The sequence below is a fragment of the Colossoma macropomum genome, unplaced genomic scaffold (genome assembly GCF_904425465.1).
Source record: "Colossoma macropomum unplaced genomic scaffold, Colossoma_macropomum, whole genome shotgun sequence".
Classification (NCBI taxonomy): Eukaryota; Metazoa; Chordata; class Actinopteri; order Characiformes; family Serrasalmidae; genus Colossoma; species Colossoma macropomum.
Window position 1 is genome coordinate 31648413 of NW_023494802.1, and position 27244 is coordinate 31675656.

Genomic DNA, 27244 nt, shown 5'->3' on the forward strand with positions numbered 1-27244 from the left:
CTTTCATGTTTGTTATCTCTAAATAATATAAATATTGTAGCACTGAGGCTGTTTCTGTTTGTGTTAACATGTTATTCGCATGTTAAAGGGTAGGTCTGAATATATACATTCACCTTTCTGTGTTCAGATAGACCAGTTCAATCTGTTCTGCTGTTAAAGGCCCCATATCCTGTCTTATTTTATTTTTTTATCCCCCCTGATGTCCAATTACAACACACGTGGGGTTTTATACACCAAAAACAGTCATAATTCAATTTACAAAGCATTTTCCAACCTCTCTATATTGCTTACAATTAAAAAGGCAGTTTTGTTGCTGTGCCTTTCAGACTGATATATCTAAATAAGCTCTCTCCTGATTGGCTGCCCTGTATTGTGTCTAACTGAAAAAGCAGTCTGGGCTGAAACGCTCCTCATAAGTTCAGCGTAAACAGGCAGAGCTAAACTGCTGTCGGCTAAAATACATGGATATATGGAAATGTGCCAATTTTTGTGACATTACAGATGACAGTGAATTCACAACAGGGTGTTCTTGCAGCTTAGTTTCCATATTCAGGTATGGAGCAGGGAGTGAGTGGTATGTTCTGAAACTTTAACAATGTTTATGCACCATCAAACTCTTATTTCAAGAAAGTGAGGACAACTGAGTTCTCCACGATACGGGCCCGTGGAACCAGACGTCCGAACAGTTCAAGGCCTCTAACAGAAAGTTATGACATGAAATAGTTATGAATTTGCTGGCTGATGTCTGAGACTCTGTTTTACGATAGTTTTGGGAAGGTTTTGGTCGGTTCTCTAAAATCCATTTAGCTGGGAAAGACACATGTAGAGCGTTCTAAGGCAAAACAGTCCTTAAATTAGCTTATTTTTTGGATTTGCCACCATTTATCACCATCAACATTACACATAAACACTCATAAGACACGTGTAGGTTCACAGTGGTTTTGGATAGTAATAAAATGGCTATATATGTGTCGTGAACATTATGATCTCTGGTTCCCATCACCACCACTGTAAAGAAATCAGAGTCTGAATGTTTCTCTATAATGACCCATCCCCCATTAAACCACAGCGAATGACTTTTTTACACTTATGCAGAAATCTTCACTTTATTTTAAGAAAGCTGGTTACTCATCACACCACATCACGTAGACACTTCAGAAAGATGGAGAAATTCGGCTGATGCTTTCATTTATGTTCCCCCACATGGTGACAGCAACTCGTCAGAAATATTCAGAACCCGGAGGTTTCACAACAGATGCTTTTTCCACTTATAACATTTGCTGAGTAAGACAAAAAAACTGGAACTGGTGAAGCAAGTGGTGTTCTAGTTGGCCATCATGATTTCTGACTGACGTCATCATGTCGGTCCCTCAGGCACAACACGGCGAGAAACACTTTTCAAAGTACTCTCTCTCCTCCTTTCCTCTTTAACAGCTCACTAGGTTTGGACCTCTGTATCTCCGGAGTGGTCAGTCACTGAGGAGAGGTTTTGTCCCTGAAGACCAGCAGCCAGAACCACCACACTGTCACTACGTCTGACCCAATCAACTGACCACTTACAGAACTTCTCTGATCACTCAAACCACACAGTTGTGACACATCTGCACACCAGAGGAAGCTACTGTGGCCTAAACCTAAATCAACTAGAAGCATCTGTTACCTCTGAAATAATAAGCTTCACAAACAACTTGAATAGAAGTAAAAAAGTAGCAGCTCAGAAAACAACTACAGTACAGAGTGGGGTGTAACGGTGCACATACTTTCAGATTCAGTGTGATTTTTGATACCGATATAGGAATTTGAGGGCCGTGGCTGATTTCTGCTGCTGTCGATACATAAACAGGTACAAACTGTCTGGTACTACATCCACTTGGATGAGACTTACAGTGAAATATCATATTTATTGGATCAGAGATACAAATACAGTAAAGTAACTCAAACGCAGACGTTTTAGCGCAGTAGCCCAGCGTCGCCTAAATGTTCTGCACACAAATCTAAACATCTGGGCAATGATGATAAATCTTACAAGCAATAATCTGCCAATATTAATATAATTCTGATATCATTGTGCATCCCTAATTCTCAAAATAAACTTTTTTGTTGGGCCAGCTAATAAAGTAAAGCCCAAAAATCACTCCTACAGTTTAGAAACCCTACTTCGCTATTTTTTACTTACAGTTCAATAGAAGTAACAGAACTATCACTGGAAAATACTGAGACAAATATAGAAAATATGTACTTGAACACGTGAAACTGATCAAATAAAACTATGAAACTGGTTATTACCCACCTATTACCCCACAACAGTGTGGCTTAACTGAATATATAAACGTAGTCATCAAGCTGATTACAGACCGCCTGTGTTCATCTGTAGTGAGTCTAACACCACTAAAACACATTCACTAAATGTGGTTGAACCAAAGACAGCTGACCGGACACCTCAGACACTTGGTTAGCTAGTTAGGTTAGGTCTCCTAACGCTGCCGTCTCTGTACAAATCCTTCTGGACACGTTCGACTAAAATACACACTTTTTGAGGAGGTTTTTAAACCTAAAAAAACACCCGAGCACATCACTCCTCTTGTTATCTAACCAACGAGCTTATAAGAAGCTAAATGTGGCGTCTTATTCGAACTTTCCGTTCCACCTTAAACAGAGCAGCAGTTCCATTCTGTCGCCCGAGGCGCCAGAACGGAACTGCTCCACCATTTAAGGTGGAACGGGAAATTCGTCCAATAAGCCAACTTCAGCCTCGTTTTCTCCCAGGCTGTCATTTCCTAAGCTAACTTGGCTAACAGCTATGAAACTACACGACCGAGTCGCTCTTATTTAACACGCAGACCACAAACATCGGCCCACTTTAACACTTTAAAGCGGAGAGCTCGTCCGACGCTCGGGAACCTCTGAAGTTGTCATAACTACAAAACACGGGCAGCTCGGGAGTTAGTTAGTTAGCGGTTAGCTTCACCAAAACAGGCGAATGCTAAACTGTCTGGCAGTTCCTTCAGCTGCTCACTGCGCCGAATGAACGGAATAAACTCTTTAAATCGTTGAATTTTAGATGAATAGCTGTGGGTGGCAGGTTTAAGGGAAGTAAAGACCGAAAGTGAGCGCGGTTATGAGCTGACAGGCTAATGACAGCGGCAGCTCTCGGTTAGCTCTGTTAGCCGGACGGCTAAATCCAGGAGGTCTAGATCGCTCTTCAAAGCGCGTTCTGGCTTAAGTTACTGTTTTCAGTAAGCTCCGTACCTTAAAACGGCTGTCTGCTCGGGTCAGGATGGTTTTCCAGCAGCTCTGCAGTTTGGGAGTTTCGCTGTTTCACTTCGCTTCACTCCGGGAAATAAAATCCACCACCGTCAGACAGTCAGACCATCAAACTGCGGGGCAGCGCCGAGACACAGGGCGCAGAGCCGGGGAGCAGCGCCATCTAGCGGACAAACTAATAAACTATATATATTTTTTTGTCCGCTAGAGATACTGGACCGCTAGAGGGCGCTGCTCCCCACGAAGTAGCCCTGAGCATACCGTGTTGATGGATGGATGGATGGATAGACTATAAGAACACTCTTTAAAAAGATGGTTCTTCAAGGGTTCTTTAGTAAGGGGGATTGGTTCTATTTAGAATCATAAGTTTCTATATAGAACCATTCGCATGCTTAAAGGGTCCGTTGCATGGTGAAATAGTTCTTCAGTTTGATGGAGAATGTGTTGTATATGGTTCTATAAAGCACCAAAAAGGGTTCTTCTATTGTTATGATGTGAAGCTTGTAACAATAGAATAACCCTTTTTGGTGCTACATAGAACCTTTTTCAAAAAGGTGCTATATAGAACCATATACAACACATTCTCCATCAATCTGAAGAACATTTTCACCATGCAAAGAAAACTTTAAGCATGCAAGTGACTCTTTGATTGTTCCTATATAGAACTGTTGTCTTTACTAAAGAACACTTGAAGAACCGTTTTTAGTAAGAGTGAGGATGTTTTGACAGCATAATTTAGTAGCACAAATTGTTAGAACACCAGCATCATTTAGGCTTAAATAACTACACATGTTCACATTCCTACTTTATTAGCATATACAACAATAATATGGTTAATAAATGATATTATTATTATTATTATTGTTGTTGTTGTTGCTGCTGTTGTAAAACAAAAATCCATTTTACATAACTCAGTATGTTTGAATTTAGTGTTTCGATGTGAAATACTTCATTGTAGAGATTCTCTGTTTTAAACTTGCAGCTTTAGTCCCCAAAAATGTGCACAAAGCCTGACAGACAGAAGGACTGCCATTTCTAAAGCCTAATACATACATGTACTGTGCTGTGGTAATAATTATAGATTAAAAAATTAGTAAAAACACAAAGAATTAATGTGTTTTAATTGGTTTTCATGTCCAACTAAACATAAAACTAAGAAGTGGCTGCTCTAAAGACTCGACCAATCAGGGATCGCTTCATAAAAGGATGTAACGTTGATTATACACATCCTGTTCATCCGCTTGCATTTATAGTACTCTTAATTGTGTGATGTTACAACAAATGGTTAACAGGGCTTTTATGTCTTTATTGGAGCATTTATTGGTTTTCCTCTGTACTGATTCCCAAAACTGATGTGATGAGGTAACAGCCTCCATTAACCTGTGTGACCACTGTGTCAATGACCCTGTAAATTTCATCAGCTGCTCTGGTGAGAGTTAAAGTTAACCCATCAGAATCACACACTGATCCTGTGATAGTAATTCAGTATTAAATCTTTAGTCTTTTACACTGAAACTGTAACTGTTATGTAGCAGGATATTTTGATTTGATCATAACATTATCAATATTACCAAAGCTAATTTTGAAATATTATAATAAAAACACATTTTAATGAAAGTCAATTTAATCATGTGATGGGATGTGGTTTGTTCTACTTGTTTTCCCTTAACTTTTGAAAAATGTATCCACTCTGATTTCTTCACAGTGGTGGTGATAGGAACCAGGGGTTGTAATGGCTACAGTGCAAATATTTCCATTGTATTTACCACGTCAGTGTTACTGCAGTGCTGTGAATGATCCACTACCCAAATAGTACCTGCTCTGTGAGGGTCCATGGGGGTCCCGACCACTGAAGAACAGGGTAAAAGGGGGCAACAAAGTATGCAGAGAAACAGATGGACTACAGTCTGTAACTGTAGAACTACAAAGTGCACCTATGTAGTAAGTGGAACTGATAAAATGGACAATGAGCGTAGAAACAAGGAGGTGGTCATAACGTTATGCCTGATCGGTGTGTGTTGATGATGGTGAAATAGTGGTAAATCTGAAAAATACATTTTATTTGTTGATCCTTTTTTGCCTTATGTGTTTGCTTTCCCACCATGAATGGATTTAAAAAAAATATGTTTTAGGGAAAAAGTTTATTGTAAAACTATAGTGAAAGAATGTGTGAGGCTTCAGCAGTGTGTCCATTATCATTCAGTGTCATATCTTTCTATGAGATTCATTTAACTTTTCAAAAATTGGTGGAGTTCCCCTTCAGCAAATGCTTGTGACCGAGTGCAGCTAAGCCATCTGTTTTGTTTCATTATAATTCACTGACGTCCCAGATTTCCTTGACAAGCAGGGCCGTTTCTGAACATTTGGGGGCGCTGTGTGACATTTTACTTCTGGAATGTACAATAACAATAAAACTTTGGGGATGCGGCCTCTCCAATCATGTCCTTTTGTACTAAAACACAGAAAAGGAATTGGTAACAGTTCATTTTGATCAGTAGAAATCTCTAGACTGACTGTGGTTTTTATACAAACGATATTGATTAATTAAAAAAGTACATCCTCTGGGCCCTCTGGTGGCTCAGAGGCCCTAAGTTTATAAAGCCAGAAATTCTTTACCTAAGGAGAGCCAGCAATCTTCAACTCTTTGGCCTTAGGGAAAAGCACAAAGCCTGACTCAGCCAATCATATGAAACCTTGTAAGCTGTATGCCAATCATATCCGACCTTGACATCAGAGAAGCTCTTTCAAAGCCCTGTTTGAATTCTTTTTAACTTGCCCTCTCCCACTTCGACTCATCACTCTGATGACCATCACACCTGTATTACACTGTCCACTCGCAGCAGAAGGGGGGCAGGGGACAGTATGGAGCACATTATTCAAATCGCGCAGTAAGGTAGAAGCACTGAGTTAATCAGTTAGCCATTGCAAACTTTGCAATGCAAAACATTTTGGAAACACTTTACTTTAAGTGTACATGATCTGCCGAGTCATTAATCAGGAACAAATTAATAAGTCATATATTAACAATCACAAGACTAAATTACTAACGCATGTATTAATGAATGAAGATGAAGGTAATAAAGGCTTTCTTCAGTGTCTGAATTCATCAGGAATTCAGGTGTTAATTAATGTTTGTTGTCACAAGATCCCCCTGAGACACAGTGCTCTGGAATATTATGCCTATCAAAGTCAACTGTGTTTTTTTTATGTAGCTCCATCCTCTCATCATCTCGTCCTTCTTCTTCATCATGTGGTGTAAGCAGCCCTTGTATTTGCCTGTTTCTGTCAGGTCTTGAGTTTATTGTTTTTGATTTCTTATGTTACCTCGTCTGTTTCTACCTACCTAGTGACTGTTCATACATACATACATACATACATCATCTAAACCGCTTATCCTTCTGGGTCGTGGTGGGGTGCTGGAGCCTATCCCAGCTGTCATTGGGCGGAAGGCAGGATACACCCTGGACAGGTCGCCAGTCCATCGCAGGGCAGACAGACAGACATACACAGTCACACACACACACCTAGGGGCAATTTAACATGTCCAATCAGCCTGTTTTTGGACTGTGGGAGGAAACCCACGCAGACACGAGGAGAACATGCAAACTCCACACAGAAATGACCCTGGTCGCCCGGCCGGGAATCGAACCCCGGCCATTCTTGTTGTGAGGTGACAGCGCCACCGTGCCGGCCCTAGTGACTGTTCAGTAAAATTAAAAGCTTACACTGACATTGTTTTGCAATTAGTCCTCATTTGTGACAGTTCCATAGTTTTAATTCATCTTTCATGTTAATAATATGAATGTTTTAACTCCTGTATTGGAGCCTCATGAAGAAATGATTTATCCTACAGTGACCATTGAACTCTGCCTTTCTCCGAGGGTCATAAGAATCTTTAATTCTATGCACATTTTTGTGCTTTCCATCATCTAGTACACCTGATTGAACTCAACTGCTAACTTACAAGTTCCTTTTATGCTGGTTGAGGTGTGTCAGAGTAAGGAAAATGTAAAATTATAAAGAAAGCAATGATTACTGGTTATTCATGGTGAATTCATAATGTTTGTGCCCCCTAAAGTAAAGTTATGAACCAGTCACTCTGTTACGAGGGGTTAATCATTATTTACCAAAATGACAGTCATCCTTTTACCTTCACAAGAACAGTCATGGATGATAAGTACAATATGGCTCATATAAAAACATGACATTGACAACATTCATAGGGACTTTTACACAATACACAGAACCAGAGCACATGAATATGTCAGCGTAGTACACAGAAAATGAAGAGGAACCAATACATACAGGTTCTGTTGTTCCACAAACATCTGTAAAATGGACAGAACTGCTAGTTAATGTCACGAAGATTTTCATATTGCAGTGTTTCGAAATAACTCACACAAGTTCGAGTCCATGACTCAGGTTTACTGAAAAACAAAAGAAAAGGGGGGAATATCGCGCTAGGCTAGCGCTCAACCACACGCAGTTCTCGCTGTCTGCTTACTACTAGGCCCTGTGAAGCACTGCCACCGCACACACACAGCCCTTCAGAATTAGAATCCCGCCAAAGGAGGAATAACAAATGAACCAAGTAGCATAAAATCAACGTTTTTAACCAAACACAATAGACGTGCCTCACGCCACATATTAATAGAATCACATGATGTGTGAGAAACACAAACACCTTACTACTCTTAAAACCAAAAAGGTTTACTGCAAATAAGAAAGCAGCAAACCAAATATTTAAGCTACTTTACAACGATTCAGAACTAACAGCATCTGCAAATACATACTAGCAAACACTCACAACACTCAGACAACTAGGCAATACCATGTATAAACATTATATCTACGATGCAAATTGCGTATATAATCCAGTATGCACAACTCACCTGTAAAAGTAAGAAAAATGCTTTCATGTTGGACAATTTTTAAAAATGATTTAAATGATTTTCAGTCTCTTCTCTTACAAAAATAGATGTGATTTCCAGCTGGGGAAACAGATGAAGAGTTTCATTCCAAAATGCTGTGTTTTCATTACTAAAAAAATTAGATATAGCACATTTTTAAAAAGAATAACAAAAGAATGATGGAAAACACATTAACAGTAGCATATATTAAGATAATTCACAGTTTAAATGAAATCAAATGCCTATTTTTCAGTAAATAAACTAGTATACAGTTTATTAAACATACAACAGTTTATGTTTCTGTTGTAACAGTAAGACATTGCAGTGTGATATAAGTAATCATAAATTGCATGAATAGGATAAAACTAACAGAGCTTTGCGCTGTTCGCCAATGTGTACTAACATTCTTTTTCAATGCTTAATTAACACATGAATTCCTGATAAAGTCAGGCACTGAATAAAGCATTTATTACCTTCATCTTCATTCATTAGTACATGCATTAGTAATTTAATCTTGCGGTTGTTAATATATGACTTATTCATTTGTTCCTGATTAATGACTCATTGCTTCCTGATTAATTATTAATTAGTAAATGCCTTAATTACTGGCAGATCATGTACGCTTAATGTAAAGTGTTACCAACATTTTTAAGACGTTAAAGCATGACATACAATAACGCGTGTAAGTAAATTCTGTGTAACAGCTTCCTTTTCGTTCTTGTTAGCCATGTAGCCTTTAGCATGCTAACGAAACAGCTAGCAGAGGAAAGTGATAAAGTAGCATCAGCTGTCAGGTATGACAGATGGAGTAGTTTGTAACTTAGAGCCCATTTTAAAATTCAGCCACAAACATCAGCCACTGGCTTCACCCTGACGGTGACCTTCCTTGTCAGTTTCAGTGGTAGTTATGGTAATTATGATGTGCTGTCGTCTGAGAAGCTTCACACAGCATTTAGTTATTTTACTATTTAAAAGAACAGTATAAAGGTATGTACCAGTCAATTATCACACTCTCTTCTACAGTGTATAATCTTTTATTGATCAGACTTTGGCGATGTAGGAAAATGAGCCTTCGAGACGCCGACACAGCAAAGTACATGAACCCTAAATGAGAGTCGTATCTTTCCTATTGGCTCCTGGCTTCGTCTATTTGCATATTGTTTTACTTGTTTTACTGCCTGTGTGTTGTCTTTATGCCTGGCCTGCCTAGTTTTCCAGAGTTATGTAACCAGCAGCTGAGCGCTGTGTTGTACAGTAACAACTAAATTACATAGACAGAACTTTGGGTCTTTGGGTTCTTGAAAAGTGCGATATAAGTTTCATGTATCATTATTATTATTATTATTATTATAATTATTATTATTATTACCTTAAATGTATTAAGAATTGCTGCTTATTTTTCTTGCTTTCATCCCTTGAACATAACTGTATTAGGAAGGTATGTATAGCACATTAAATGATCATGAATGAACATCGATTTACTGAAATATCTGTTGGACGATTTACTTGAATGCAGTGAATGCATTTTACTCTGTCAATCTATCTATCTACAGGACAAACTTGTGTGGAGCCATTCACACAACATTTTAGAGTACATTTAACATTAATATGTATCCACAGCTCATGTAAATAAAGCTAACTGGTTTTTATCAAACTCATCTCCCCCAGTGACACTGTGTCTGCACGCAGATTTTACGTTTTCACTGAATGGCTTGAAAACCAAATTTTGTGTAGATCCCAGATTAGACAAGTTCATGAGGCTTTTTGAATCGCATTGTTATTCATTTTGCCATTTTATATCTTTTAATTTGCATGTTAAAGGGATGGTTTGGCAAACAATCAAATTTACCCAAATTTTCGAACCAAGGCGTCCTCGCTCAGCAAAGACGTGCTTGGTGTTTCTTCTTTGGTTGTAAAGTGGAGCCACAAAGCTAACGTAGCTTATAAACACAACATGCACAGCGCTCAGCTACACTGTCAGGTTTTGCTCATTTTTATAGCTCACAGTTATACTGTGCCCTAATCCAGCAGTCCTCAAACTCTTTTCAGTCCAAGACCCCCTTTGTGGACAGTAAGGGCCACTGGGTTATTATTTAAATATTTGGACACCAAACATGCCTTGGCTGGGCAACTACACCTGGGTTAAGGGAAAACCTGTGTAGGTTTTTTGGGACAGTGTATGTTGTTTTATACTGAAAGACTGTGTTTCTCATGTAATGAGATCAGCAATGCTTGGTGCATTTTATTGTGGCAGTTTATTACACAACATATAAGAAATAAGGCCTCAGAACTGGAGCTTATTTCAAGTAATATCAGTCATGCAGTTAGTTACTCTGGCTTTTTGTCTTTGAATTGATGATATAAATTTGTCAGTTTGCTAATGAAGTTACTCTTAGAGTCAAGTGTCCTCAAAACGCCAAATAAAAGGTCCTGAAACAGCACACCAGAATTAACGGCCTCTGAATTACAGCATAGCAGCAATCTTATTTAAGTCCATTTCAATCAGGTACAATTGCTTCAGTCATTAATTTGTTGTTAAATTAAGTTTAATATTAATTTCAGTCAGTCTACTAATCGAGTTTAACACTGAACTTGAAGTGAATTCTTCATTTGTTTAGCTCAAATATCAAATAAAGCTACATTACATCCTCTTAGCCTTCACATTGTTTATTGATTAGGTTACAGAAAGTGCTCTTACAGTATAACTGTAATCAATCACGTACACATTGCCAGACAGTGCAGCTAAGCAGGAAATGTGAAAAAACAGGAAAATTACAAGACATTTTCAAAAACAGTCATAATATTTCTGTTCCTTTAATAGAAGATAAATCATTGAGAGAGGAGCAGCAGAGAGTTCAGATGAAGGGGGTGGAGGTGATCAGAGGGACCATGAAGAGGAGACTCAGTTTAACTCCTTCAGCACTGTTGCACAGATCAGTGCTACAGCAGGCCATTGTCGTATTACATCTCCCCTGGTCTATACATCCTTTTGGTGTCCCTGAACATGAGATAATAAGAGAGGGAAAGGTTCAGTAGGGAAAAACATACATATTCAATTCTTTTACAGTCATTTTAAGGAAACTCATCAAATTAATGGATTTCCTCATTTGCATGATTCGGAATCAATCACACAGCAGCACTCCCACAACAAAAGACTTACAGAGAAATATTTGTACTGTTCAATTGATTAAACAGTTCCCTGCTGGTTGTTAAAGTGTTGCTAGGCTGTTGCTAGGGTATTCCTGGTGGTTGTTAAAGTGTTACTAGGCCATTGCTATGTTATTGTAAGTGGTTGCTAAGGTGTTGCTAGGCTGGTGCTTTGGTATCCCTGGTGGTTGCTGAGGTGTAGATAGGCCGTTGCTATGGTATCCCTGGTGGTTGTTAAAGTGTTACTAGGCCATTGCTATGTTATCCAAGTGGTTGCTAAGGTGTTGCTAGGCTGGTGCTTTGGTATCCCTGGTGGTTGCTTAGGTGTAGATAGGCCGTTGCTATGGTATCCCTGGTGGTTGTTAAAGTGTTGCTAGGCCATTGCTTTGCTATCTAAGGTGGTTGCTAAGGTGCTGCTAGGCTGTTGCTAGGATATCCTTGGTGGTTGCTAATATGTGTACATCATTCTACTGAATTGGTTCAGAGTTCAAAACACATTTTGGACTTTTAACTGACTTGGACCTTAGGCTAAAATCTTTTTGCTTTGAATGACTCTATACCTCAAAATTTTATTAAAAATATTTCGATCGCGACTGTTTCGATGAAAATTTTAGCTAATTTTGAGCAGAACTCAAAAATACTAGCCAGTACATGACTAGCAAACGCAGCTTTAAATAGTTGTACACACATAAAATCGACAAAGGAGAAAATCAAAAAATTGATTTAATAAAATCATAAGATTTTTCATTAAAACACAAAAAGTTTACTTAACTGTGTTTTTTGTAACAACAATTCCTAATGTTCCACTTTGATTTTCAGACTCTGAGACACACTTACTTTAAAACAATGAGCTCACCATGTGGCCATGAGGGACCGGGACGTAGTCTCACTTCCTGCTCTAAAATACAGGGATTTGGCTAAAATAAGTCCTACAGACTATAACTTGTCTTGTTTTGGTACTGATTTGAAATCATGCAACAGTGTTTTTTTTTGAATAATTAAAAAAAATAAACTTATGATAAATCTAAATCTTTCAGCTCAACTTTCAGCTCAAACATCTTTTTAGAAAACAATAAAAAAATAAAGAATGTAAGTGTTATTTTCACAAGTGTAAATTTAGGGGTCAGCGTTTGGGACAGAAAAAAATATGATTTTGCATATATTTAGCTTATTATTATGTAAATGAATGCCTTGGAAATAAATACATCATAATGTACTCTTTATATTGTAATAATACTTCATTGTGTTTTTAATAGTTGTTTACTATAGGACAGCAGTTTGAACTAATTTGGTCCAGTTCTCAACCTTTTCCACCCCAAGGCCAACCTGTTTATAACTACAAAGCACAGCGGCCCACAGGAAAGCTAATATCAACTTTTTCAGTTCTTTTCTTAAGTGCTGACACTGAAAACCTGAGAATCAGGGCCAGAAAAAGGGCCAGATATGTTAACAAAGGGAGAAAGAAGCAAAAAAGAATAGAAATGTACAAGGTCGATGTGGATTGTGACTTGGGGCTGCAGTACATCGTGTTTTTACCCTGAGAATACTACACTGCCTTTGCCACATCATTGTTTAATCATTGTTTGATCTTGAGACGTCTCTTCAGTTTTGAGTGTTTTAGTGATTAATTTGAAAAAAATAAACCTTACTTTATATCTGCTTCTTTGTCATTGGTTTATCAATTTGAGTTTAACCACTCACGTTGCTGATGCTCAGCAAAAAATCCATTCTGATCCATGAGCCAAATTCAAAAGCATATCTTCACTATTATTTTACAGCAGCTCATGGTGCAGAAAAGAGAGCAAATGAGGGTCTGTAAAGAGTGAGACGTTAAAACAGGTAGATTATGCCGACAGCCGTGCTACTAGAAGAGGAGAAAGGCAAGCTCTGTTGATGAATTCCCTCATTTCATCACAGAATAGAACATGAGAGGGAGTGTGTTATCACGAAATAACATCATGGCTGTGATTTGGTCGCCGAAGGTGAGTGCCGTAAATCATCACAGCTGTGATGTTATAGCGAGAACACACAACCTCGAGTGTTCTATTGATTTTATACAGCAGTTAAATAATTAAAGTAAGAAATTAATAAATTCAGCTGTGAACGCGGCATTTGATATGTTAATGTTAGCAGCTCCTTCCGCCAAATTACAGTTCCTTAACAAGCAACTTGTTGCTACGTCAGAGTACTGATCTTCGCTCACTCGCTGTACAGCCGGCAGTTCATTCTCCAGCTCCTTACACTAAATTCAGAAACTGTCATCAGCACTGAGCAAGGTTTATTGTTTTCTCTTGTGGCAGTTTTATGACTCTGAAGATGAGACTACATGTTTGGCGAATGGTATTTGGTTTATTTCTGGCTGATTCCAGGTTGTTTAGCTGTGTAGCAATCAGCTTGAGTGGCCGGAAGTAACTGTTGTATGATGTCTATTAATGGCATCCTTTTGAGGTCGTCATCATTTGTGGCAGATAAACTCAACAATCCAACATTCATTTTCAATGGTAATGTTTGAATGAATGCTGTATGAAAACTGTACATGTGATCAGTCCAAAAAGCACATGCCCACTATTCTTCATTTTGGCTCAATGATCTTGTTTTGTGGTTCGAGGCCAAAAACTGTGAAAAGCCATATAACGCGACAAAGAAGGAAAAGATAAAGAGGATCTGCAATGATTTTTGTAGACACAGCAATAACAATGAAAGGCCTTTATGAGTAAAGTACTGTACTAAATGTGATGCAGGAAAAACTGGTCTTCTGTTACTGTTATCACTGTTATAACTTGTCTGCAAAGCGCTTTGAGCTGCCACCAGCATGAAAAGTGCTCTATAAATAAAGTTGTTATTGTTATTATTATTATTATTATTATTATTACAAAATGTGTATTTTCAGAATCTGCACTGTAAAGGGTTGCTATTTTAACTTGGCTGCTATAACATTTTAACGGCTTCAGTTTACTGAACTTATGATAATTTAACAGAACAAAAATACATATTTTACATTCTTATTTTAAACTTGTTAATTTTTTATTAATAACTTATATTAACTCATTATTTGAAGTTCTCAATCCGATTACTTTTCATTTTCTATAGAGTGGTGATGCTTTGAATTGTCCAATTTCACAAGGTCTAAATGTAACTCTGTTACTTTTCATACAAATTAGCTTCTGCTTAGCTGTAGCTGTGAGGGGTGCATCTCACAATAATCTACAAAAGTGAGTCTGAGATCTCACCTGACAAGGAATAGCACTGGTCCTGATTCGCAGTACAGTTCACTATACAGGACGACAAGCTGGTACAGTTGTAACACCTCAGTGCTGTGGAAGCCTGAACATCTTCCCAGATAAACATAAACAGTAATAAAATGAAAAACTAAACAAACACAGGAAGCACAATACATCCTACTGTCCTTTTGACAGGTACATGTGTGAGGACAAAACAGCAAATGAGTTTTCAGTCTGAAATTATTAATATCTCTTCATTTTGCCGTGTTAATACTGATAATGGTTTTATTAGCTTCACGTTTACATTCTCTGCACAACATTACATCTTTTCAACATTTGCTGATATTATGTTGCAGTAAAAAATACCCCAGCTGCACCTTGACAATGACTAAATCAGAGGTAATAAACCAATAACTATAATAAGTAAATACAACTAATTAATAAATGAATTGTATGTGATTTAATCTAAACACACAACATATGACATTCTTTACCTTCAGCCCAAAGCATGTAGATGAGCAGCAGAGTGACCAGTGGCTTCATTGTTGGTGGGTTAGAGAGACAGAGAGTGTAATGAAGAGGTGAGAGTGGGTTTAATATATAGCTGTTCTAAGAGGGTGTGGCTTTGTGAAGTCTGTTACTGCTTCTGACAAGATTGGTCAGCCTTGAGGAAATACTGGGAAGGTTCTTCCTACTTAAAGAAACTTTTCATCTGTATTTAAAACAAGGCCTATTCAAGGGTCAACCATGAGGGCAACCTTTCCTTTTTTTTTTGATTCACTTTTCAATCAGCTTCATCCTAAGTAAGATCCAGCTATAATCTCTATTCTAAATCTCTATTCCTACTCCAGTCTCAGTCTCCATTTAGTGCCTCAGTCTCACTCACTGATCCTGTTCCAGTCTCAATGATCCAATAAAGGCCACCGCACACCGGATGCGCCGTGCCGTGTAGCGTCACATAGCAAAGTGGTACTATATAATGCCAAAGGGATTATTTCAGTCTGAAATTATTAATATCTCTTCATTTTGCAGTGTTATATACAAATAACACTGCAAATAAATGCCAGGTTCAAGTTTATTTTTACACCCTACTTGTATATAAATTCAATTAAATAAAGCAATCAGCATCACTTATCAGTCTACTACCTTTTTTATGGGCTGGCTGTTAGCTAAGGTAACTTACATTTAGCATTTGTCTGTTTACCTAAAAAAATGAATGCCTTTCTCGGTGTAAACTTTAATGTGTGATCTACTGTGGCTTTCTGTGGTCTCAATATGGCTTTAATTTAACGTAGTAATGGCTAAATGCTGAGAGGTGCACTGTGATGCGCTGAGGATTTGAATGGTGCCCGGAGTTGCTGAGCAGTCTCTATTTCTACACCAGTCTCAGTCTCTATTCCTGCACCTGTCTCCATCTCTATTCCTGGCCGTGTCTCAGTCTCTGCTCCTTCTTCAGTCTCAGTCTCTATCTCTGCCCCAGTCTTAGTCCCTATCCCTGCCCCAGTCTCAGTCTCTTTCTCTGCCCCAGTCTCAGTCTCTATCCCTGCCCCAGTCTCAGTCTCTGTCCCTACCCCAGTCTCAGTCTCTATTCCTGCACCGGTCTCAGTCTCTGCTCCTTCTTCAGTCTCAGTCTCTATCTCTGCCCCAGTCCCAGTCTCTATCCCTGCCCCAGTCTCAGTATCTATTCCTGTCCCAGTCTCAGTATCCATTCCTGTCCCAGTCTCAGTCTCTATCCCTGCCCCAGTCTCACTATCTATTCCTGTCCCAGCCTCAGTCTCTATCCCTGCCCCAGTCTCTATTCCTCTTTCAGACTCAGTCTCTATCCCTGCCCCAGTCTCTATTCCTGTTTCAGACTCAGTCTCTATTCCTGTCCCAGTCTCAGTCTGTATACCTGTCTCAGTCTCAGTCTCTTTTCCTGTCCCACTCTCAGTCTCTATTCCTATACCAATCTCAGTCTCTACACCTGCACCAGTCTCTCTCTCTGTCTCTGCTCCAGTCTCAGTCTCTATCCCTTTCCCAGTCTCAGTCTCTGTTCCTGCATCAGTCTCAGTCTCTATTCCTGCCCCAGTCTCCAGTCTCTGTCCATTTCCCAGTCTCAGTATCTATTCCTGTCCCGGTCTCAGTCTGTGTTCTTGTCCTAGACTCTGTCTCCATTCCTTCTTCAGTCTCAGTCTCTTTTCCTGCTCCAGTCTCAGTCTCTGGTCTTGCTACAGTCTCAGGTGTCTATTCCCTCTCTAGTATAAGTCTGCCTCAATTTTAGTCTCTATTCCTTCCCAGAAAAGCAAGAGACCTGAAAGCTAAATAATTCAAGTCCAGGAAGTGGAAAAAAAAATATTGGAAGAAATTCAAAACATATGAAAAAGACTTTGCAACCTGAACTCCATGAACCACCCGCAAATGCGACTGATAAAGGAAGGGCAGAGACACACAGAGATTCCGGAACTGGAGTGAGCCAATCCCAAATGGCAGACTTCATGTTTTGTTCCTCCAGAAGGGAGACCCTATGACACACTGCCTTAATATTGATTTATGCAGCTTGATGAAATGCATTCATAACTGAACTAGCTGGCTTAGACTTTTAATGAAAATGGGTTAACCGCCTTATGCATTCAGCTATGTTATGTAACAGGTCACTTTTGAAGATTGTTGCTAGAATATGTGACATTGGAACAGCAGGGAAAAAAAACACACAATTTTATTTCCTAAATATTTGGGTGGATATTTTGTACCAGACATTTCATCCAGCAAGACTGCGATTTTTGTTTTGGTATTGTTTGGTTAACATAAAATCATATTATACATATACCAGTTTATATTTATTTATATAGCATACAGATAACATCTCAAACGTACAAGTGTGTTTCTGAGTCTAAGCTCCACCTTATTTATTTCTTTCTGTCTGTATTACATACCAAGAACAGCCAAAAAATATTTCCAGCATCACTACTACAATTTCGACCATCAAAAACCTCATTTTTTGCCTTCCTTGTTTTCCTTCCACTACTGTATGAAAAAATAAATACGTAAATACATACTATTTAAAATGAAATAGCATGTTCCCCAAGCTTTGACCAGCAGAGGACAGCTGTTTATTTATTTATTTATTTATTTATTTATTTATTTATTTTCCCTAACCCTTCAGGGACCAGGAGAAAAAAAAAATACTTAGAAATAGCCTGCTAATTGTTAGCCTATTAGCTCCCCTGACTTTTTTTCCACACGATCTCTGAAAGGAAAGGAAACCTGCTGTTCAATGCTGATGTGACATGCAAAGAGTTAGACTATAAATACATATGTATAGTAGTGGTAAAAAAGAAAGAGTAGAAGTGCAACTTCTCAGGAAGTCAGGAAAGCGCTTTATTTTTTTCCATGTTACCCTTTCGAGCTGCCTTAAGTGAGTGTCATGAAACATGAAAATCAGCGAGAACATGCACACAAAAGGTGTATTATAACGCTGTTGACTGGGCTAGCGTGCATGTCTGTTGATAAGCTTGATAAAACCTGAGTATTTGCATTGCCATGAATGAAGCTACTGTTGAATATCCACAGAACAGTTAAACTTGAGCCGCCATCTCACTATGTAAAACATGTCACAGTGTGTAACTGAGCTGGTCCTCAAGCTGAGAAAATTTTGACAACAAAAAAACACAGGCGTTCAAAATACCAAGTAAAAATCTAAAAAAAACCTAAAACTAATAAAAGCCTATTTAAAACCCAAACACAGAAAGATTATGCTTGAAAATAAGTGTTCACTTCTTTAATATGGATGTTTGCGTTAGGAGGGGGGCCACTGGAACAGCAGAATTTTATTTCCTGAAAATTTGCATGGATATTTTTTATCAGGCATTTTGTCCAGCAGGGCTATAATTTTTGTTCTGGTATTTATGGGCTAGTATAAAATAATATCATATGTATACGAGTTTATATTCATCTTCAAACAGGTAGCATCTCAAACTGTTTATCAGCCAGTTTAAACCTCATGCAAACCTGTGCAAATAAATACATTTTTTTCACTTTATCACAAATCTAATACATCTACACATGCTATAACAGTGTTGCCACCCCCGTCCTTGTTTTCTCTATCTGTTTTTCCTTGTTCCTGTTTTTGTACGTACACAGATGCTAAGATACGGGCAGCTGGAGCAGTTCTTTCAAAATGGGGGTATATGAGCTCTCTTTTCTGGTTTGTGTTGGGATTTGTGTTTTGCGCAAATTGTGGAGAACGGATGTTATTCTTAGGAATTCCATCCTCTGAGATAAACTTTCTAAAATAAAAAGCTACTTTAGTGGCTACATTAGCATGTGGGATAAAACAGCTCAGAATCTCAAACTACACCCTGGTTTCATTCTTCAGAGTTGGTATGCGAAGCATTTTTTTTTGCTCATGTAATTGTACAAAATGTCAAGCTATAGGACATATCTGACACACAACTGGTAAGATTCTTGATTTTCAGAAGATAATTGTGTACCAGTATAGGTATGGAAATTGACCTTATGTTTCCTTATGGAATTACTTAGAAGAGCAAAGGCCCTATAACTGAGCCTTGGAGGTCTCCACAAGAATTGTTAAAATTTTGTGATGAATATTTTCCATTGGAACCCCCCCACACCACAAACTATGAGAGAGATAGTACATTTAAGTGAAGTAATTGTAGATTAAAAAAAATAACAAAAATCCTTATCAAAATACTGTTTTAACATAATCACATCACAATTATTGGCATCCTTAGAAATTCTTTTGAACAAAGTCTACCTGAGCTTTCAACAACTCTTAAACAGTCACCCATGACTTTCGTTTTCACCGGGGTCAGACACCAGCTTATTTTATTAGTCATTCATGAACAGGTGGAAGAATAGAGAATACACAAATTCACAACAAAATGAGACAGAAGTGTTTTGTTTTTCCTAAATTAGGCATATGTAATGTAAATGTATGGGAATGCCCAACAAATGGCAATAATTGAGAAGTTTAAAATAACAAATCAATTGTACTATCACGTACAGTAAGGAGGATGGTCAGAGGAAAAAAAAAATTCTTGTAAGGTTTGCAGAAGATGGTACCATTTTGGGGTCACCAAGGCTCCAAAACTACAATTAGACACCAACAAAGCTTTAGGAAGGCACACCAGAAGACAATTGATTTGATGTAAAAAGGGATAGTTTTACAGAAAAGAAACCTGTCTCCACTGTTATGAATGGTGAAGAATCTGTGATGGTTTTAGATATATATTTTAAGATACTTGGTATCATGACATCATAGTAGTACCATGAGGTCCTAAATTAAAATCTGACTGCCTCTGCCTAAATGCTAAATCTGTGCTGTAGTTGGCTCTTCCAGCAGGACAATGATCCAAAACATACATCCAAATCCATACAAAAATAGTTCAGTGACCACAGAATCAATCTTTTGACATGCCCATCCCAGTCTTCTGACCTAAACCCTAAAAGAGTTCTACAGAGAGGACACAGGACCCTGGAGGATCTGTAGAAATTCTATATTGAGGAGTCGTCCTTGCTCTAAATTCTCCAATCTCATCAAGGAGAAGATTTACTGCGCTTGTGTTGGCAAAGTTGCACAAATTAGTATTAAAAACTATTTGCCCATCAGCAAATTTCTTCTATTTTTGCTAATTTGTCACATTTAATGTTTTAGATCATTCAACTAATTTTAATATAAGACAAAAACAACACAAGTAAAGACAAAATGCAGCTTTCAAAAGATCATTCCATTTATTGAAGATAAATTTGATTAAATTTGAATAAATAAAGATTTATTCAAAACCTTTATCACCATGTGAAGAAGTAATTGCCCCCTAAACCTAATAACTGCTTGTGCCACCCTTATCAGTAACAACTGCAATCAAACATTTGCGATAACTTGCAGTGTTATTCATCACTGTGGAGGAATTTTCACCTGCTGTTCTCTGAAGAATTGTTTTAATTCAGCTACATTGGAGGGTTTTTGAGCATCAACTGCCTGTTTAAGGTCTTGTCTCAGCATCTCAATGGGATTCGAGTCAGGACTTTGACACGGCCATTCCAAAACCTTAATTTTGTTTCTTTTGATCCATTCAGAGCTGGAGTTGCTTGTGTGTGTCTGACCATTGTCATTGCTGCATAACCCAAATGTGCTTGAGCTTAAGGTCACGAACTGATGGACTTATTATGGAACTGTGTACATTGACCTTAAAAGAGGCACATGCGGCCTGCAGTTCTTTAAATGTTTGTCTGAGTTCTTTTGTGAGTCATCGAGGTGCTTTTGGTGAAATTTTGGTAGGCCGGCCACTCCTGGGCAGGTTCACCACTGTTCCAAGGTTTCTCCATTTGTGGATAATGGCTCTCACTGTGGTTTGCTGGAGTCCCAGAGCCTCAGCAATGGCCGTGTAACACTTTCCAGATGGTAGATTTCAATGACTTTGTTTCACAGCTGTATTTAAATCTCTTTAGATCATGACATCATATGCGACTTTTTGAGACCTTCTAACCGGCTTCACATTGTCAAAAAGACACAATTTAAGTGATGTTTAGAATCAACAGGTCTGGCAGTAATCATGCCTAGGTGTGGCCAGTAAAACTTAACCCAATAGTCAACTGAATTTGGTCAAGTGGTTGATTTAGTAGATAAGGGGGCAATTACTTTTTCACATATGGCCAGGTAGGACTGAACAGTATTTTTCCTTCATTAAACAAAATCATCATTTAAAAACACCATTTTTCTGTCAATTTTATCTTTGTCTAACATTAAAATTAGTTTGATGATCTGGAACACTCAAGTGTGACAAATAAGCAAAAATAGGAGAAATTGGAAAGGGGCAAATACCTTTTCACAACACTGTAAGATACCACAGACCCCTAATATTTCGGAAAGGTCCCTGATTACACCTTTGGGGCAAAAAAATCCTCCAGATATGGGGCAAAAAAGGAGCCCCTTAAGCATCCTGGCCCAAAATGAATAGTTTGATGTTCATCGTAAAGACACAAATTTGTTTACTGTACTTTCACCAGCTTAGAATTTAATCAGTAATTTAGTCAATTATTTAAGACAGACACAGTAATACAACTTACAGCACTATGTCCGTTTAACTTATCTCTTACACAGATTAAACATAGCTGAGCAATTAACAATTTTTAAAAGTTTTGAGATAATAAGGTTAATTATCATGAATCAAGCTAAATAAATTCTTTAAGTTCACCTGTGTTCACTTGTATGTATAAATGAATGACCATTAATGCATTATAAAAAAGAATTGTTTTTATATTTTTTTTAAAAATGTATGATTCATTGATAAAACGCTACAGTGGCATCTATAAAGAAGGCCTAAACTTGTTTGTGCTGTACACCGAGTGTTTGAGTGTGTGTGTGTGTGTGTGTGTAGTGTGTGTGGCAGAGACACACAGACAGACTGACAGACAGATAGAATTTTCAACTCCTCATTAAGCCCTCAAACTGCGGCAGCCCAGTCAATGAGCTGAGAGCATCACCATCTAGTGGACAAGATGTATTACATTTTTTAATGTAATCTTTATTTCATCTACTAGAGGGCGCTGTTCTCCTGCTCCATACAGTTTGCTGGTAAGACCAGAGCCAGTTAGAACTACACAAAGATAAAATATGGACTGATTCCGCTCTTAGTGAGACTTCACATACTCTCAATGAGACTAGACAGGTTTAAAGTTCATATTACTGCTTTGTATGAATAACAGCAACAATAGTAATACATTAATAAAGGGCATTATTATTATTATTATTATTATTATGAGAAATTTCAAAGGTTATAGTCAATGGCTCAAATTGTCACAAGGTTTCCTGATTAAAATATTTAACACTAAATGCAACCCTGCAGGTTGACTTTAGCACCTGAATCTGTATGTAGGCCTAAAGTTATGATGATTTGTAGCAGTAAAGTGTTATTACATTTGCTTGAAAAAGCCAATTAACCGTTCTATGTTTTCTTCATATGCTAGAACCTTGAAGCTTTGTAGGCTGTGCATCCAAATAGGATGCTTGTGCTTTTTAACTGATCAGATTTACAGTTTTCATATACCATTTTTCCCATAGGACATGAATGGTGAAATACAAAAGACCTTTACACACCAAATACAATTTATAAGTGCAATTTGTTCGGGTGACTGTAAATTGATTTGAGCACACTCAGACTGAGCTACAAACATTGGGTTAAAGGTGGAAGAACTCAACGTTACCTGCCACAAATACATCTCTTATACTGACACTACATACAAATTCACTTACTACCACACGTGTATACACTCATACCAGCAGCCATAGTGGATACTATAGCAATGGCCTAACAACACATTAGCAAACATGTGGGACAGCATAACAACAGCCCAGCAACACTTTAGCAACCATCTAACCACCACTAAGCATCACCCTAAAAACAAGCTGAAATACCATAGGAACCTTGCAGCAACACCACTGCAACTGCCTGGAATATTAACCCTTTTAAGATTTCAAAAACAACCATCTCCCTGGCTGTGCTCAGCAACTTTTCTATTTTTTCAGCGTTACCAGATGAAATTGTTTCTCTTCTAGTTTTACCTATAGCTGCGAGAGTTTATTTGCTACAAATGCCATGTTCTGTCATATGCTACAAATGTCCTGAATCCTATAACTTGGATCTGATGTGGATCTAATATAGATCACACACACAGTTCTTATCAATACAGGAATCTGCACCTCATGTTAATACAGCTTGCTATTTTACATAAGTTAAACACTAATGCTATCTCATATAGTCCTATAGTATTAACCAGATAAGTGTGAGGTAAAATCTTAAAAATACTAGGTAATTAATTTGGGTAATATGATGGTAGGTTTTGAGACAGTTTAACTAAATTACACTGAAATACCCGAGGCGAGGTATTAACTGGATAAATATGTGGTAAATATGTCCACAGTACTGTGTAATTATTTGGGGTAAACAGTACAGGGTAATTATCTGATGTTAAAAGATTGCACAAGAATAAAGAGTCTTACATAATATGTCTATGTGTATGTCTATGACCTATAATTAAAAATAAATCTGTGATATAAAAGAAAGCATTTATTCTTACTGGAGCCCTTAACCTTCACTTCCTAAAGTCTTTGTATTTTGTGCCTTCATTTTACATTATATAGCTCACTAACTACTTGAATCTGTTACTGAAATTTAGTGTGAGTACATTTGTACCTACCACCTTGTTTCTCCCACTATTTATCAGATATTTAACTACCTCTATTAACTTTTTGGTGTAATGTAGTTAGACTGACTTGGATACATGTCATCATTTTACCTAACATAATTACAGAGTACTTTGAAGTTTGTACCTCACACATTCCTGGTTAATACCTAGAACTTATAAACACAAATCTACTCAAACTACACCAGTCTAAAACTTTTAAATCTTCTGCATCAGATTTACGAGACAGTGTAACAGTTCTTTTGTTTAGATTGAAAGTAGAGATTTCTACAAACCAATACAGCACTAGAGGAAAGACATTTCTTGCCTTATAGTGCCAGTAACAGAAAGTCTATAGTACTAACACTGGATTTTCGTTTGTGACCTTTTTCTTTGGCTTTATTTATGATAGGATCTTATAACATATATATATATATATATATATATACACAGCAGAAATAAAAGTACTAGGCCTCAGAATTGTCATTATTAGTGACACTAATCATTTGATTTATATTCCTCTTTTTCTGCGTCTTCTTCTTATTATTATTATTATTATTATTATTATGCTGGATGTTTGTTCCCACTGTTATCAATATATCACCATTCAAATCATGTTCAGTCTGACTCGGAGTGCTTGTGTACTGCATTTTGATAGGACTTTTTTTTGGATGTTTTTTTTTGTTTTGTTTTTGTACGATTATCATTAAATGGCGATTTTTCCCCCCAAATGGGGGCAAGAATCTGTTCATCTTAAATCATAATGATACAAGTCCATTAGAAACTCCTTACCATGTGGAATATCACAGCAACCATCTAGCAACCACATGGGATGCCATAGCAACTGTCTAGCAACACACTAGCAACCACCTGAGATAGCATAGCAACTGCCTAGCAACATCTTAACAAGCTTAAGAAGCACAATCATTCTGCATTTTCTTCAGAAAACAGACTTAGTTTATTATTTATTATCAAAGAAATCAGATGTACATTTAAATACTTAAGCTACTTATCATTAAATTAATAACAGAAGAGGGTCAGTATGCCTACTAAGTTGCACTTAGAGTGAAGCCTCTTAATTTTTCCAGCTAAAATGAAATAACCAGGATTCATTGACTTTGATTTGTCATTAAAATAATTAGTGAAAGGAGAGTATGTGCACTATTTGAGCTTTATGATAAACCTGGAGTGAATTCTTCTCATTTCTTAAGTTCAAAAATCTAAACTACATTACACCCCTCTTACCACATGGTTTATTGATGCACAGATGATGTCATTAGAAACGAATCATCATATACTACATATAATCAATCACTGAGAGAGGAGCAGCAGAGAGTTCAGATGAAGAGGATGGAGGAGATCAGAGGAACCAGCATGATGAGGAGACTCAGCTTAACCCCCTCAGCACTGTTACACAGATCAGTGTTACAGCAGGTTGGCATCCAAGAGCTTGCTGCCTCATCACACATGGTCTTGTTTGCACATCCTTTCTCAGTTACCTCCACGCCAACTGTTGAAACTGGGATAAAAAGAAAGATGTTCTATTCACTTCAACAGATATTCAGTATTCAATGACTTTCCTTATACAATTCCCAGTTATTGTTGGGACTGTTACTGTTAGGAGCAGCTGTTACTGTTAATGTTAGGAGCATTTGTCTAATGGACAAATATTTCTACCAGGTAGGGGTAAATGAGGAAACAACCCTTTTTATCAGTAGTGTTTGCCTGGGAATTTTAATTGTAGTTGGTATTATTTCAAGTGAAAAACTTCTCTTGAACACATTTTGAGACTTCTTATGTAATACGTTTGGCACTTTAACCAAAATTTTAAAATGCAACAATAAAATAAAAAGCCTGGGGACGAGACGGGGTGTGTGGAGTCAATACAGCTTAAAAACATCATTTCTGTGGATTATGGTACAAGTATGTTCCCTGACTAAAGGTACTGAGATGTACCCTTGAGGGTCCCACCCCAGTGACAGTTTTGTATCTTTTTTCTGAAAGTGTGCAAACTTCATCAGTAAATACATTAGTACACAGGCCCGATCTCACAAAGAGCTCACTTGCATACCACTATAGGCCTACAATTTGTGAATAACAGAAAAGTGAGATGGTGAGGTTGTGCTTTCTGTCTCACCTGTGGCAGTATAGCAGCGATCTGCATCAGCCTTACACTGCTGAGTTGTACAAACTACGCTCACACAGGCGTAACATTTCAGTGCCATGGAAGTCTGAAAAGCTTCACAGGTAAACAAGCAAAGTAAAGAAATTGGAAACAAAACAAAACAAAAATAATGAGATTAACCAAAACTAAAACAGCTAGAGTAACAGATTGTACATTTTGGTTGATGACCGCAGCGTTCAGTACTGATGATTATTTCAACTTTACATTCCCAGTAACACTCTGCACAACATTACACTTCAGCTACATTATTTATTTTTTTGCATAAATTAAAAATTGTATTTAAAACGTTACCATTTTGGAGATACAAAGTTTTGTTCCGACACAAACGACTTACTAACAGTCTCTTCTAGTAACTCCTAGAGGATTCAGTAAAACACTAAACCTTTAAGGAAAGAAATCTCTGCACTGAAAAACATCTTTAAAAACACTCCAATTGCACACTGACAGCAGCATTACATCTGTAATAACAATCAACAGGTTAAGTGAATTCCATTGGATTTAGATATGACATTCTGTACCTTCAGACAAAAGCATGTAGATGAGCACCAGAGTGACCAGCGGCTTCATTGTTGGTGGATTAGCGAAGTTGAGAGTGTGATGGAGAAATAAGACTGAACTTTATACTTACTGTATCTGTTCTATGGAGGTGTGGCTTTGAGTAGACCTGTTCCTGCTCAAAACTTTCCATGACTTCCAGCTATTGACATCTGTGTGAGAAGATTGACAGGAACATTTTTAAAACAATATAAATGTTATATCTGATATTAAATTTGAGCATTATGTCAAACATCCAGCAAAGTTTGAATTAAAAAAAATCCAGCAATATAATAAAAGACAGCTTAAAAATTCCATATCAGACTTATCCGAGATCTAATCTGAGATTAATATTCTGATGAGTACCAGTGTTAGACAGCTCTCAGCCCAACCCTCCCAGCCTCCTACACCACTAAAGGAAAACTAAACACAACAGCACAAGTAAGGAGAAATGCAGACATATGCAGGTCGCTGCTCACTGAAAACATCTTTCGGTGTAACAATAATAGTTGGTGCTGTCAGAAGGTAATCCTCACAAAGTCAACTTCTCACATATAGATCTGAAAATGTTCCAGGGAACATAAATCTGTGTTTTCTTTTTGAGTAGGCTGCTCTTGTGGGCGCACAATATATACAAAAGTATGTGGACACCCCTCCAGATTGAGTTCAAGTGTTTCAGCCACACTCATAGCACACAGGTGAACAAAATCAAGCACATGGCCTTGCAGTCTTGATTGATATTCTACACTGGCAGTAAAATGGGTCATATTAAAGAGCTTTAAACATGGCACTGTCACAGGATG

General features: G+C 37.7%; 2 protein-coding genes across 2 annotated transcripts in view; both read right to left on the reverse strand.

The window, feature by feature from the left end:
- The window catches only part of itchb (itchy E3 ubiquitin protein ligase b), a 32619-nt gene extending 29219 nt beyond the window's left edge, over nt 1-3400 (reverse strand). Inside the window, exon 1 of the mRNA XM_036590901.1 lies at nt 3250-3400. The gene's annotated coding sequence lies outside the window, so the exon portion shown is untranslated. The remainder of the gene's footprint in view (nt 1-3249) is intronic.
- A 21299-nt stretch (nt 3401-24699) lies between these two features.
- On the reverse strand, nt 24700-26513 carry LOC118822771 (prostate stem cell antigen-like). The gene is made up of 3 exons (XM_036592042.1): nt 26426-26513; nt 25860-25961; nt 24700-25241 (listed from the first exon to the last, which is right to left on the reverse strand). Exons 1-3 carry the CDS (start codon nt 26472-26474, stop codon nt 25060-25062), a joined length of 333 nt encoding a protein of 110 aa, XP_036447935.1. The 5' UTR covers nt 26475-26513; the 3' UTR covers nt 24700-25059.
- Nucleotides 26514-27244: the final 731 nt, after the last annotated feature.